At 37.1% G+C, this 13,646-nt stretch overlaps 1 protein-coding gene across 2 annotated transcripts in view; it reads right to left on the bottom strand.

The window, feature by feature from the left end:
• Positions 1-13,646, bottom strand: part of LOC103148552 (membrane-associated phosphatidylinositol transfer protein 3) — a 79,644-nt gene that overhangs the window by 42,589 nt on the left and 23,409 nt on the right. For both annotated transcript variants that reach the window (XM_016679308.1, XM_016679309.1), the window contains exon 2: positions 996-1,091. In XM_016679308.1, coding sequence (XP_016534794.1) covers positions 996-1,091 — 96 coding nt within the window. The remainder of the gene's footprint in view (positions 1-995; positions 1,092-13,646) is intronic.

Below are 13,646 nucleotides of genomic sequence, written 5' to 3'. Positions count from 1 at the left end.
CTGCAGAAAATTTCCTGATTCGATTAGAGATTTTTTTTTTTTTTTTTTGTAGCAAATGTTTAAAATATTCAATAGAGACTGAAGCTTGGAAAGCTGAAATATCTAAGAGCAATGTTACATCATATGCTATCGGCTGCCGTTGGCAAAGCAGCCAATCCAGGAGTGTTATTCATTTTTGTTGTGAGCCCAAGAACAGAGAAAAGGCTGTAGATGTTAGCGTCTGCTGTAGCTCTAAAAACATCTCCACTGTCTCAAGTATTTGAAGATTTTAACAGCTTTGGAATTGGCAAAATAAGTTACTTGTCATATGTAAAAACCATAAAGATAAAAATACTTACAACAATCCTAGAAAATAGAATCTTGAGGAATGTGAAATGTGGAGCCTAAACAGACAAGGCAACAACTTTAAACTAAATTTAATGATCAACATTAGAAAATCATAAACTTCTGATCAATAAATGGTGAGAAGATTCTGCATTTATTCAAAAATGATCACATTCTGGATTAAAGATCCCCATTAACATTTTTTAGTTTCCGAGTAGCACCTGCTTTACTTTGAGCGCCGGTGTGTCACTTTCACCATTTCTTAAGCCTTCTTACCACAGATATTATCTTCCAGCATGAGAAAGATTAAAAAGTGAGACTCCCTTCTGCTTTCATAGACAGGTAATCTGACCATGAGGCCATGATCCAGCACTAAATAGTACTTACTAGTGAAATAAACAAAAAAAAGTCACTGTTCTGGACTGCTATGCCTCTTAAATGTGGCATATATTTGTATTTATCACCATTTTCTGAGACAATTCTAAATAAAATCCAGCGAAAACATTTCTACAGTTTACATAATTAGTGAATAAATGCTAAAGCTAATTGAAAAAAAAAATTTGGAACATGACAGGTAAAAGTGTCAAAGGATTTACATGCATGTACATAACACCAGATAATTGGGAATATATAAACTGTCAGAGCGAGAGAGGAATAAAACTCAGTGTTACCTCTGGCGTCGAAGAACTCCTCATCGGAGCTCTCGACGGATTCTTGTGCGATGTTCTGCAGACGCCAGTGGGAGGCGCTGTGCTTTCGCCCCGCACCTTTGGATGAAAAACAGACACAAAATCTATATTTAGACCAGGTATGGTAGGCAGATTCAAAGCTATTAATCACAGAACAAACGGTCATTTTTCGTGATCGATTATTCCATCGGCTATTCTGACGATTAACCGGATGAAAAAAAAAATCCTGCAGATATTTAATTTGACCACTTGAGCTTTTTCTTTTAACAATATGAGAAATCCATCACAAAATGAAGGTAATAAACAAATGATTCAAGTCCTTTTTGAACAGGAAAAAACATTTTACTGTCCAAAATACAACAGCATTGATTTACGTTTTTTTTTTATCATAAATGCAAAATATATACATTTTTTTATATAAATTTGCCTAAATTTATATAGTGTAATGTTCCTTTAGTAAATGGCACTATTTTTTTAGTTTATATACTCCAGTTAACAATTAATACTGACTTAGTTTACAATTATTTCAATAATCGATTCATCACAGTTGATACAATTAATCATTTCAGCCTCAGGACTCTGACAGCAGTCAGATCACATTTTTCTTTGCATTCTCCTCCTTCTCTTTGCGGTGGCGGCCCTGTTGACAGCTCTGAAGGTCTGCGGGGAAAATGCGAGCCGAGACCCTCTGGCAGGAACTGATGGCTTCTCAAGTGTCTCCTCAGGATAAAAGACTTAAATGGACTTTCTGTCGATTGGCGCCACGGCAGAGAAGTGTCGCAACAAAAAACCTTGTTGCGATTTTCCACACATCAGATTCAGAAGTGGAGTTGAAAAGAGGCTTGGTGTAATTCTTGTTTGTTGGCAATATTTGCCTCCAAGCAGCTATCTAAAAGCCTCGCAAAGACTCGAGAAGAAACAAAGATTTTCTTTCGAAACTCACAGGCAATTGGCTGAAATACAGTAAAAACAAACATAAAAAATGTCTCATAGAAATGAAACCATGATAATATAGAATAGGACAAGTTTTTCAATTTGAAGAAAAAAAGCATGTTTTTTTAAAATGTTACACAAATAATAAAAAAATGTGACTAAGTCTTGGTAGGTTTAAAGTTGCTCCACACCGTTTCAACAATTCAGTTTTTAGCTGCTGGACTAAACGGTTTTTCATGACCTGTTCAAGGCTTTGGGAAATTGATACCAAACTGGTCAGGGATGAAACTGTGGAAAAGTTTTGTTTTTATAAAAACGAAACTGTATACTGCATTTTTATAGGTTTTCACCAATGTTCTCAATTTTCTAACAAATATCAAAGGCATTTAGATAAATTACATTAAAGATTGACTCTTTTCACTATTTTGTAAAGTGCTATTTTGTTTTGGGGCTTCAAGCCACACTCTTCATATTTTTCTTCTTAAAAGCAAATAATTTCAAGGGTGTGCTGCGGTGGTGCAGGGGTTAAGCACAACCCACATATGGAGGAGGCCTTAGTCCTCGACGCAGATGTCACAGGTTCAATTCCTGGCTTTGGCGACCTTTGCTGCATGTCTTCCCCCTTCTCTCATTAACCACTTTCCTATCAAATAAAGGCCACTAGAGCAAAACAAATAAATCTTTCAAAAAAAGAAAATAATTTCCTTCCTTAAAAGAAAACAACAAAAACTATGTTTTATGTTTCAGTCTGTTACAGAAATCCTAATAAAATTCTCTGAAGTTTGTAGCTGAACTGTGAGGAAAAAGGAACAAAGTGTCAATATCTCTGGAAGGTGATGCATGTATGCCGATTTCATTGTGTGTACAGAATGCAATGCAATTTAATGCTGCATTACAGAACAGCATCCAGCCGCTACTATGGTATTTTTTCAGCAATGATTAAAGCTCCTTCCAGAGTCGACACACAACAGGGAGAAAACCGAGGCTTCCTCCACTTAATGAGCTGCTGTTTGGTTCAGATGCTATTTAAGATAAATATTTCCATTTCTGCACAAAACCTTCTTGGTCCAAACAAATGCACTGAAGGGGATTTAAAAAAAAAAAAAAAAAAAAAAAAACTTTCCTCCTTATAAAGGCCGTGGCTTGGTGAGAAATATATTGCTGACACGTGCAGATTTTTTTTTTTATGACATTAATTATCATTTCCCATTTTATCACAAAGCCACGCTTATAGTTGTAAGCGTAGGGCCAGAAGATTTATTGAAAGTTTTAATGATTGTCATAACTCAATAAGTTAGTGTTACTGAAAAGTCCATTTAATTGACTAAGTGAAACACAAAGATTAATGGTACAGATTTATGTTCTCAAGGGTTTTTTTCCTGTTAATTATGATTTTCCGCTTAATTGATGAAGATGTGACATTTTACATCAGACCAATAAGAAAACTGTTGTAATGCAGACATTTGGGCTTTGTTGAATACCCGTTTCAGTTAAACAGCTTCCTAATGGTGACCAAGTGCTTTGATGCCTTTCAGTTTCCATGCTCACTGTCCCTGTCAAAGTTTTCTGTTACATAAATTTAAATACAAACTGTGGAAGAATCACAGTGTTGGTTCTGTTGGACTCAGCACAGCTTTACTCCTTGTCAACTCAATTGGTTTGAATCTTACATAAAGAACTGGGATTTCTTTGTGGGAATAGGTAACCAATCAGAGTTGCATGTGGAGTACCTCAAGGTTCAACCCCGGGACCCTTTCTGTTTAATATCTAAATGCTCCTGTCAGCTTAGGTTATAACAAATAATAAGATCAGTTACTATAATCTGTGCAGATGATATACAGCTCTACATTACAAAGTCACCATTTGATTCAGAACCCAAATCAATGAGTGGATGTGCCAAAACTTTCTCTAGCTCAACAGAAACAAAACATGAAGTTATTGGCTTTGGACCTAAAGAAGAACAATGTAGAGTGAGACACCGCTTCAGGTATTACAGCTGGAAACTAGAGATGAGATCCAAAACATTGATGTAGTGATGGACTCAGACCTGAACTTTCTCAGCCACAAAAAGACAGTTACAAAGTCGGCCTTCTATCACCTGACGAACATTTCCAGGGTTAGAGGACTAATGTCTCAGTGAGATCTAGAGAAACTCATCCATGCGTTTATCTTTAGATGTACAAGTGTCTTCACAGGTCTGCCTAAAAAAATAAAATAAAGAAAATCAGACAAGCTATAGCTGATCCAGAACACCGCTGCTGATGTGAATGACTTAGCACCACAATCCAATGAAGATCTGCTGTTGTTGTATCACCTGAAGCAGAACCAAAGATGGAGAAGCAGCATTCAGCTTCTATGGAACAAACATCCAGAAAACTGCGAAGATGCTGAAACACTGAATTCCCTTAAATCAAATCTAAAACCCCAACTGGTTAGAGTCACCCTCGATTAATTATAAATGGAGCACAGACTCATTATAGACCTCAATCCTGTAGTTCAAAACACATTTTCTAATTTACTGACTGTAGTGCCCGGCTAACTCACTGCAGCACCTTGAACATAACACCAGGATCCAGGTTAATGACAGGATCCCTGCCTATGCAGCGAGGAGAATCTCTACCTCCACGACATTAATAATTACATCTAGCAGGCTAGCAACAAGTTGGATCTCTCTCTTCAAAGTTTTGCTTTGAAGCAGCTCTGGCCACCAGCAAATTATTCTCCAGGGGGTTCCAGGAAGCCTGAACCAGTGTGGAGCTTTTAACCCTGCTGCCATTCAGAGCAGCTCTGGAAAATGAGTGAGGAGGCTCAGGCAAGGATTAGCTCAGTCCTTGAAAGAGCATTTATTATGCATTAGCAATTAGACCACCAGCAGCAGCCAAAGAAATATTTTCTTCCCTTTCCAGACAATCATACACAGTATGGAGGGCTACTTTGCAGAAAATTAAAATGGAAAGCAATAGCAAAGTTCATTTCATTCAGTAACTTAATTAACTAAGGGAAATAGACAGATTGAATACAGATCAATGTTTTCAAGCCTGTATTTCTTTAACTGTAGTTATTTTATGCCGATAGATAATGAAAACACATTTATTTCTTGGTGGATTAGAATACTACACCAGACTAATGAAAGATATGTTTAATATTCGCAACAATAGTTGTTATTCTTCAAAAGCTACTTTTAATCTGACAAATGAGCTTCATCAGAACACATATTCTAATTTTTTAAATATGGATGTGTTTTCCACTTTACAGGACAAGATCATTATATTTACCTCTCTATTCATCCATTTTCTCTACCTGCGTCTCAAAGTCTACAAACGCCAAAAGACTGAAACATAAATGCGTCATAATTGGCCTTCCAAAGCCCATGGAGGTAACCGCCACTGTTCGCCAGAGTTCATCGGGTGAGAAAATGTTTCTTTTGACAGCATTTTATTTTCTTTCTGCGTCTCCTCAGAGTACAAAATGAACCACTATCTCTAAATGTATGTCACAAAATGTATGTATGTATGTATGTATGTATGTATGTATGTATGTTTGTACGTTTGTTTACAATAATTAGCTTCTTTTTTTTCTGTCTGTAAGCAAAATGAACTGTTTGCTGGTAAGAAATAATATTTTCACATCTATATCATTTCCATACATTTAAATTCTCATACGTCACAAAACATGGATAACTTGTACAAAAAAAAAAAGAAAAAGAAACATCCAGAGTTTGGCTTGGTGACATAAAGGATATTATTCTAGTAAACAGTTGGCAGGAATGTGTTGATGCCTGTCAGAGAAACAATGCTTGTGAATATCTACTTTTATCACAAGTCGTAATTTGCCACTTGTATTAAAATTACAGTAAGTCTGGATTTGCGATAGAGTGCTTTTACTCTCTCTGTAGAGTGCCCGTTGTTTAGGTCTCAATGCAACATACACAAAAGCATTTATTTTGGTCTTTAGAATAAATAAGTGAGAAACCCGAATACAACTCCAAAGGAAAAGTGGACAAATGAATGACATGTCACTAAACCATCAGTATGGCTGCTTTGCGGGGCAATAAATGAAGTGTAATGGAGCAAAAAGCAGGTGGAAAGCAGAAATTTAAGGCTGAGAGTTCACAGTGTTTTCCAACAAAACACTGTTTCAATCTTTTGATTCATGTTTGTCAGACTGGTTCCTCCACAGACTGCGACATGCAGAATAAAAACGATCGGAGACAGAGGCAAATGTGAATTTAGTGTTTTCGTTATCTACCTGATCAAAGTCACCGTCCTAAAAGAATTTATTCCCAACTTCCATTTTCCCTCCTATCAATCCACAGTGTTAGCTATTATCATTTACACCTCCCACGTTTTTATAAAAGAAACCTCTTGAAGCAGTTTTCAGAGCAGAACTGATTGACTTTGAGAACAGCTCTTCACATCAGGCATTTCAATCACAATCACATGATTATAGAACGCCAACAATACCACCGACGTATTTATTCTAACCTTGCTTCTGGAGCTGTTGGAGTTTGAAAGTCTCCGTGTGCAAAATTTGAAATCTCTAAAAGCATCTCCACTGGATGGCCATCAAATGAACGTGTAATTTGCTGAACTGTGAGTCTGCAGACTTAACTCAGCATGCAGCCGATAAAACGCGTGGTGTAGAAAGAAATTCAGAGAAAGCAGCTGAGAGAAAATATGTTCCTTATATTTTTGCTTCTGGCACTGTTTAATAATGGATTAGCTTGGTTTAAAAGTATTGGTCCACTTATATGGAATGTGAAGAGTGCCCAAATTACAACAATGATTATTTACTTATTGACCTCAGAGTCATACACAACTTGAAAGAGGTTGTCTTGTATTGCTGTTTAAAGCAGCCAATCAGAGTCCTAACCCCGCCCACTGAGTCTGATTGGCGAAGCTGACGGTTTAAATTAATTCATGATGCGCTTCAGCACACAAACATTAAATAATTTACTAAATTATGAAATAATTATATCTAGTTTTTAAAATGAATGCATTGCATTTAACTGAGGCACATCAAATGTTATGTTTAATAAACCGTCTCTGGAATTATCTCTGCTGGAATTTGGCACTCTTCACTCTCCATACCCTTGATTTTTTTCTTATTAGAAATACATGTTTCTGATATTTAAGAAATGTTATATCATTTTGATCAAATACAAAATGCTGTCATCAAATGATATTTTTATTTATTTAGTAAAAAAAACAAAAAAATTCAAACCAACCCACCCTGATGTAAAATTGCAACTGCCTCCATGTTAAATCATTAATTAACTGTGATTAAACACTTTAATTGGGTTCCGCTTCACCAGACGCACCCAGGAACAATTATCACTAGATTTGACAATATTAAGTAGGCCAAAAGATCTCAAAAAGAAGCACATTTTTCCTCAATCTGAAAAAATTCAAGAATTACCCCAAGACTGCACCAAAAACTCATTCAGGAAGTCACAGAAGCGGCCAGAACATTACTGAAAATATTGCAAAACATCATTTACTCCAGATAAGATTGTTGTGCATTTAACAGTAAGAAAATGATATACAGAAAAAAACAAGAAAAAAAATGCTGTTGCATGGATGGTTACAGAATTTTTGTTAGCATTGTTTCACAGTAGAACCTTAGCCTGAAAAACGATGGATTTGAATTCTGATGAAAAATCACAGAGCTGTAAAAGTTCGTCTACCTCAGGAAGTTAAACTGGTAGCACTGATGCCACTTAGACCAAGAAGGCTGTGTGGATTGAAACTAAAGAGCTAAAAACACAAAAACACTAAAAATGCTGTATTACTGCAGCATTTTGAAACAAAAACACAAATCCATCCAAAAAGGAAGGATGCTTTTGATTACATCACCATCACTTTACACTTGATTCATAAGTGCTCAGTTCATCTGTTTTACACTTACTCCCATTCATAATATTGCCAGAAGGATGGGGTTACTTAATGGTATCATTATAGTTAATGTCACATAAAGAGATGATGCTATAAAGTACCAAAAGTATCAAGACTTATATGTGAAAAACTGAGCCGTCGTCGCCTCATTTATGTGTATCCTAGTGTATCCTGTTGGCATTTATTTATACATGGCTGCAGGGGAAAGCTGGGAAATCTAATTAAAACTAATTAAGTTTATTGGCATGAAAGTGTCTGAGATGTAAGGAACATTTCTCCTCCACTGTTCTCTACATAAACTGAGAACACAACACAGTGGAGTTAATGAAACAGAAGCATTTCAAAACACATCTACAACACACTGGCTCATAACCCACAAAGTTTTTTTTTTACTGACCCGATGCCTATTAGGACAAAATGATGAAACTAGAGTTATAATTGAAATCTGAATACAGACTAAGTAAAAATGTGCGTAAATGAGTTTCAGAGTTCTCCATAAGATTAATTTTGGCTTCGTTTGCGAGTCGTTTCATGGAGCTCGAAGTTAACAATTTAAGATGTTAGAGTGAGAGGTCAGATTCAGAGTCCACCTTTTCTTCTTTCTGCTCACCTGGGCTGTGCTGCTATGCAACCATTGTCTGCTGTGTTTACACGGCAAGGCTGTTTATTGTTGGTGGCAGCCATGCATTGTGAATGGAGCAAAAACCAAAATCAGCAAATTCAGATGAAAAATGAAATTAACTCAAACAGGAATCTGTTTCTCAAGGTCCCTCTTGAAAATGAGATATGGATCTCAATGGGGTTTTTACCTGGTTAAATAAAATAAATACATAATATAGGGAAATAAACAAGCCAAATAAGATAAAGCATATAATTTTTCCTAGTAATTTATTTGACTTCTTTATATCTCAATTCTTTTAAAAATATAGTTATTTGGAAATCCTTAAAAATAAGAGAAAAATCTTTACTGTGCTTGCAACAATCAAAGCTTTGCTATAATTGTCAACCAACATTTTGGACATTGAATGTGCATTAAATTTCCACTGGAATCTTAATAAATAACGTTGATGAGTTTCAAATCTTTCAGGCTAGGCCTCCTTACCATCACCCTAATCTTTAGCACAAATTTTCAATCACACTTATGTATATTCAACAGAAATTAGAAAACACGTTCCGATGAGGCTCAGATTAAGGGTACCTTTCAAAAATTGTAAGTTTAATATTTGCCTTTCATTAAGGCTACATTTCTGTTTTATAAAATGTTTTTTATTTGGTCTGATGTAATATTGTAATTTAAGTTATGTTTTTATTAACTGTAGGCAGAAAGGCTTTCAAACATCCATCTGTGTGTAATTAATCTTTATATTGTGTTTCATTTAATGATTAAGGTCATGAAATAAATTGACTTGTCAATAATATTCTAGTTAATCGATTGGGTCTGTACTACAAACGGAATCTGAACTGAGAATCTTTCAAAATAAAACGTTCTAAATCGCACAAGGCTTTCTAAAAATAACCCACTGTCATTACTATTCTCAGAATAGTTTCCAAATATGCAAATACTGTTTGTCAGTTCTTGATTGATATGCTTCTGGTTGGTTTACACAATGCTCACACAATTAAATAAAAATAATGCATTTTAAAGCCTTTTTCTGCTGCTGATTTAGGGCTGGCAGATAATTGGGTCACTCTAAATTGCTGTAAGCACCCACAGCGGTCTGCACCTCCGCGGAAACCCCTGAGATGGAGTGATTGTCTATTCAGCGTACACTCCACTTGTGTCTCCGGTTAGATTTGGCCTCCGGTCCCCCACGGGCCATCTGTAGGTTCCACCAAGAATAAGTGATTTATGTCCGGATGGATGGCTGTTACTCAGCTTCCAGTGCTCCACTGCTTGCCTACTCTGGCAGACTGCGCTGCTGGTTATTACTGGAAGCATGTCATCTGTAAATATAGAGCCTTGAGCGGACCTGCCAGGCCAAGGCACATCTGGTACACAATCACTATATTTTCTACTCCACTGTCTGGGTATTTGACAGGGCCATTCCGTGGAGATATACGGACAAGTATGGACATCGGTGTGTGTGTGTGTGTGTGTGTGTGTGTGTGTGTGTGCGCTGCGAGCTCCCACGGGGACAGAATGAATATGAGGAAGGAACTGATGAGGTGTGCAACGACAGAGCGACAGAAAGGAAGTACTCTAACAAATAAAAACGCAGCTGCTGCCCGGAAAAAAAAAAGAAAAGAAAAAAAAGGTCTCCAGTAGCTTTCTTTATTCAGGGATTTAATTTGTTGAGTGCATCGGATACACCGCCGCTCACCTGCAAGTGTTCTTAAAGTACTGCTCTTATTTATTAAGACGACTGCTGACACAGCCAGGATACCAGGAGATAGCCACTGAGTTTAAACGCTGTGTTGTTGTCTCTACGTCTGTCACAGTAAATTTAGCTGGACGATATATTGTCCCAGAAATGATTGCGATAAATGATAATATTGTGGTTGGACACCATTTTCAAGTAATGTATTGATAATGGTATCATAATGCGAGTTTGTCTTCTCAAAGACTCTGAACTCGTATTTTTGGAAGCTCCTGCACTCTGTTTACTCCTGGAACTCTGTCTCCACTCTGGATCCGTACTCAGACTTAGCAAATCAAAATAATTTCTTAGGTGACTGAAGCCTCACACACGTGCACCTATCTCCAAAAAATGTGTCTCCCACCCCCCCACCACGTCTAGCGATGGGAATTATATGTGCAGCTCCCTGCAGGGTGTTTGCAGCGCGCCGTGCCCCTGCAGATACCCAGCGAATGGCTGACAGATCCACAGTTTATGGCGCGAAGCGCAGCAGTGAAAATGTGAACGTTGTGTCACTGAAACGATTGTTTGGACGGTGCGGTTTTTATGACAGGATGTCCTCTGAGTTCACGTCACTTAATGACTCGGAGTTGACACGTTGACTCAGATCGCTGTAAGCTGCAGTTATAAGAGCGTCATATTTCTTGTGTACACAGCTTCTCGCTCTGGAAATGAGGCTTATGCTGCTTCGCTAAGTGGAGTATTGGAAATCAGTAGTGGGATAATTGCATTGTACAGCAAGTGGTGTTTAATAATTAAAAAAAAAAAACACTTACAAATAAAGCTCCAACAAGGAAGCGGTAATGGCTGCAGTTAAAAGAAACACTGAAGAAAACTATAATGACAGCATGTGTAATCGTCCATGACTTTAGACACTAGTTAGAATTGCAAACTTCAGGCGTAATAGAAGATATGTGTTGTTCTTAAAAGCAAATTCATACCACCCAATACATTTTTAATTAAAACATTTGCCGATGGGTTCACAAATCCAGGACAGTAACTGGCTTGACAGACACGTCTGAGTGTGGAAGAGGAGAGGATTCCTGGTGTGACCTCATGAAGAGGTACAACTGTTGTGTGTACCAGGCTTTTATGATGAGCATTTCATGAATAGATAAGAGATATTGTGGAAATCTAGCTATTCTTCCATCTCCTGTCTATACTTATTAACACACAGACACACAGGACAAACAACAACAGAAGCGAATGCTTCAAAACATAACTTAGGGTGCATTCACACCGGCCATGCTTCAATGGAAATTTAGCAACTGCTAAAACGTGACGCCATTTCATTTCTGTTTACATTTCGTGAAGAAGGAAGTTTTGCTCAGCATCTTCTTCGGAGGTTGTTGTATTGTTTCCATCAGTTGTTCTTGGGGCAGCGCCACCACAGGCTAGTAAGGGAACAGGTTTTTCAAATGGGTTGGTGCAGTGTGAAACAGGAATTTTAGCTGCCAAGCTTTCTTTAAGGACTACAGTATATATTACAGCAAAACACAACTCTACTTTTTAATATATTAAAAATAAAAAAAATGATTAAATAATTGTCTAAAAAGAGTTTTTTTTAACAAAGCTTGCTCTGTATCACTGAAAATGTAAAAAAAGTGCTATATAACAAGATATTTTGGTTTTTCAACAAGATCCATTCAAACTCAATAGCAGCCGTCTCCAATGACAGAAAAACCTCTGACTTAGGATAGATTGGTAATAACATTCATTATTTTATTGCAACTATAAGGGAGCCTCATGTAGCCTTTTGAGTGGGTTTTTAAAAAAGTATTTGCCCCCACTTAGAAGTCTCATATGTTTACATTGTTGATGAATCATAAAATAATAAAAATCAAAAAATTATTTCAGCCGCAGTGGAGGGCTTTGGTGCATTAATGACCTGCTCAAAAAATATTAAAAATATCATTGGCACTATATTACACAGAGGTCCATGCCTAATTACATAAGAAAGCTCTTCAGAGGTCTATTGCAATATTACTTCCAAGTATTGCAATTAAATCTTTTTATATTATACACCCTTAATGAGAACTATGGAGTTTTCTTTAGTAATTCTATTTACTAGTAGAAAACCAAGGACTGTGGATAACAGTCAGCCTGAGAACTTTGATAAATGATGAAACACCTGAGAGCTTCACTGCAGTTATTAAAGTACTGAACGCTCTGTTCATCAAAAATAATTTTCCATCTCAACAAGAACAATCCTACGAGACATGGTGACCAGGGAGGATGATCCTGGAAATGTTAATAAAGGATCAACAAAATACTGTCTAGAGGTTGACCAATCTCCAGACTCATAAATATGGCATCATGTCCTTCTTTCCTTTCTCATTAACTACGTACTTCAAATTCTGTTTCCTCATTCAGACAAAAAAAGAAAAACCCAGACTAGAACCAGACCTTCATCTGTTATTTTGATCAAGTTGCTTTTGTCTGCAAAATCAAAGGCTACAAACCCCAAAAGCTTGTCTTCTAAAACTAAATGAGGAACTTAGGGAAAGTACAGAGAGGAAGAAAAGGCCCAGCTCTTCAATGAATTGTGTTCAAAGAGACCTGTGTCCAAGTATCTGAAAAGCTTTACTTCAGAGCAGGAAAACGCAGACACACGAGGCTCCTCGTGATTCATCTCGTGCCGCTTTCATCTCTTTCTTTTCCATTATCCACTTGCAGCGGCGTTTACATAGAAGGGCAGCAGGAACGGTGTACGGATAGCATTTATCTGTGAAGCAGCTCTGCTGCAATCACACACGCCCCCTCCGCCCCAACACACACACACACACACACACACACACTGAAGCCATGTTTACAGCTTGAAAGACTGATGCTTCACACTGTAGTATCAGAGCACCCAAGTGAACGTGTGGTAAATTATTCAATTAGTATCTAATAATAAGGACAATATTCCTTTTAATCTAAAGCTTGCTTCCTTTGACTTGAAGTTTCCAAAATTGCAAACATTTTCCCATAGTGCAGTAGTTCTTCGAAGGTTGGTGAGAAGAAGGAAGTTGGTCAAAATAACCCTGATTTCAATTTGGCTCTGGGAATGATCCAACAGCTCAGTTGAATGTACTACAGGAGCAAAATGTATAGGATTCCCGCAGGTTTCACCAACCTGCAGAACCAACTAAAATTTTAGATTTTTTAAAGATCATTATGAATTAAATTTAAAGGCTTGTATCTTCACAGCAAAGTTCAAACTTCATCTACCTAACTGACGATAAATTTGCACTTACCCATGAGAGATGCGAAAAAGCTAGCTAGTTAGCTAGGGTACGTTAGCAGGGAGTTAGCGGTAGCTTCAATCGTTTAGAGTCACATGCAATCTAGATACCGCACATATCTTCTATTACGCCTGAAGTTTGCAATTCTAACTAGTGTCTAAAGTCATTAAACCATGGACGATTACACATACTGTCATTATAGTTTTCTTCAGTGTTTCTTTT

This window comes from Poecilia formosa, unplaced genomic scaffold (assembly GCF_000485575.1).
Source record: "Poecilia formosa unplaced genomic scaffold, Poecilia_formosa-5.1.2 Scaffold207, whole genome shotgun sequence".
NCBI classification, from domain to species: Eukaryota; Metazoa; Chordata; class Actinopteri; order Cyprinodontiformes; family Poeciliidae; genus Poecilia; species Poecilia formosa.
This window is presented reverse-complemented; position numbering and strand designations above follow the sequence as displayed.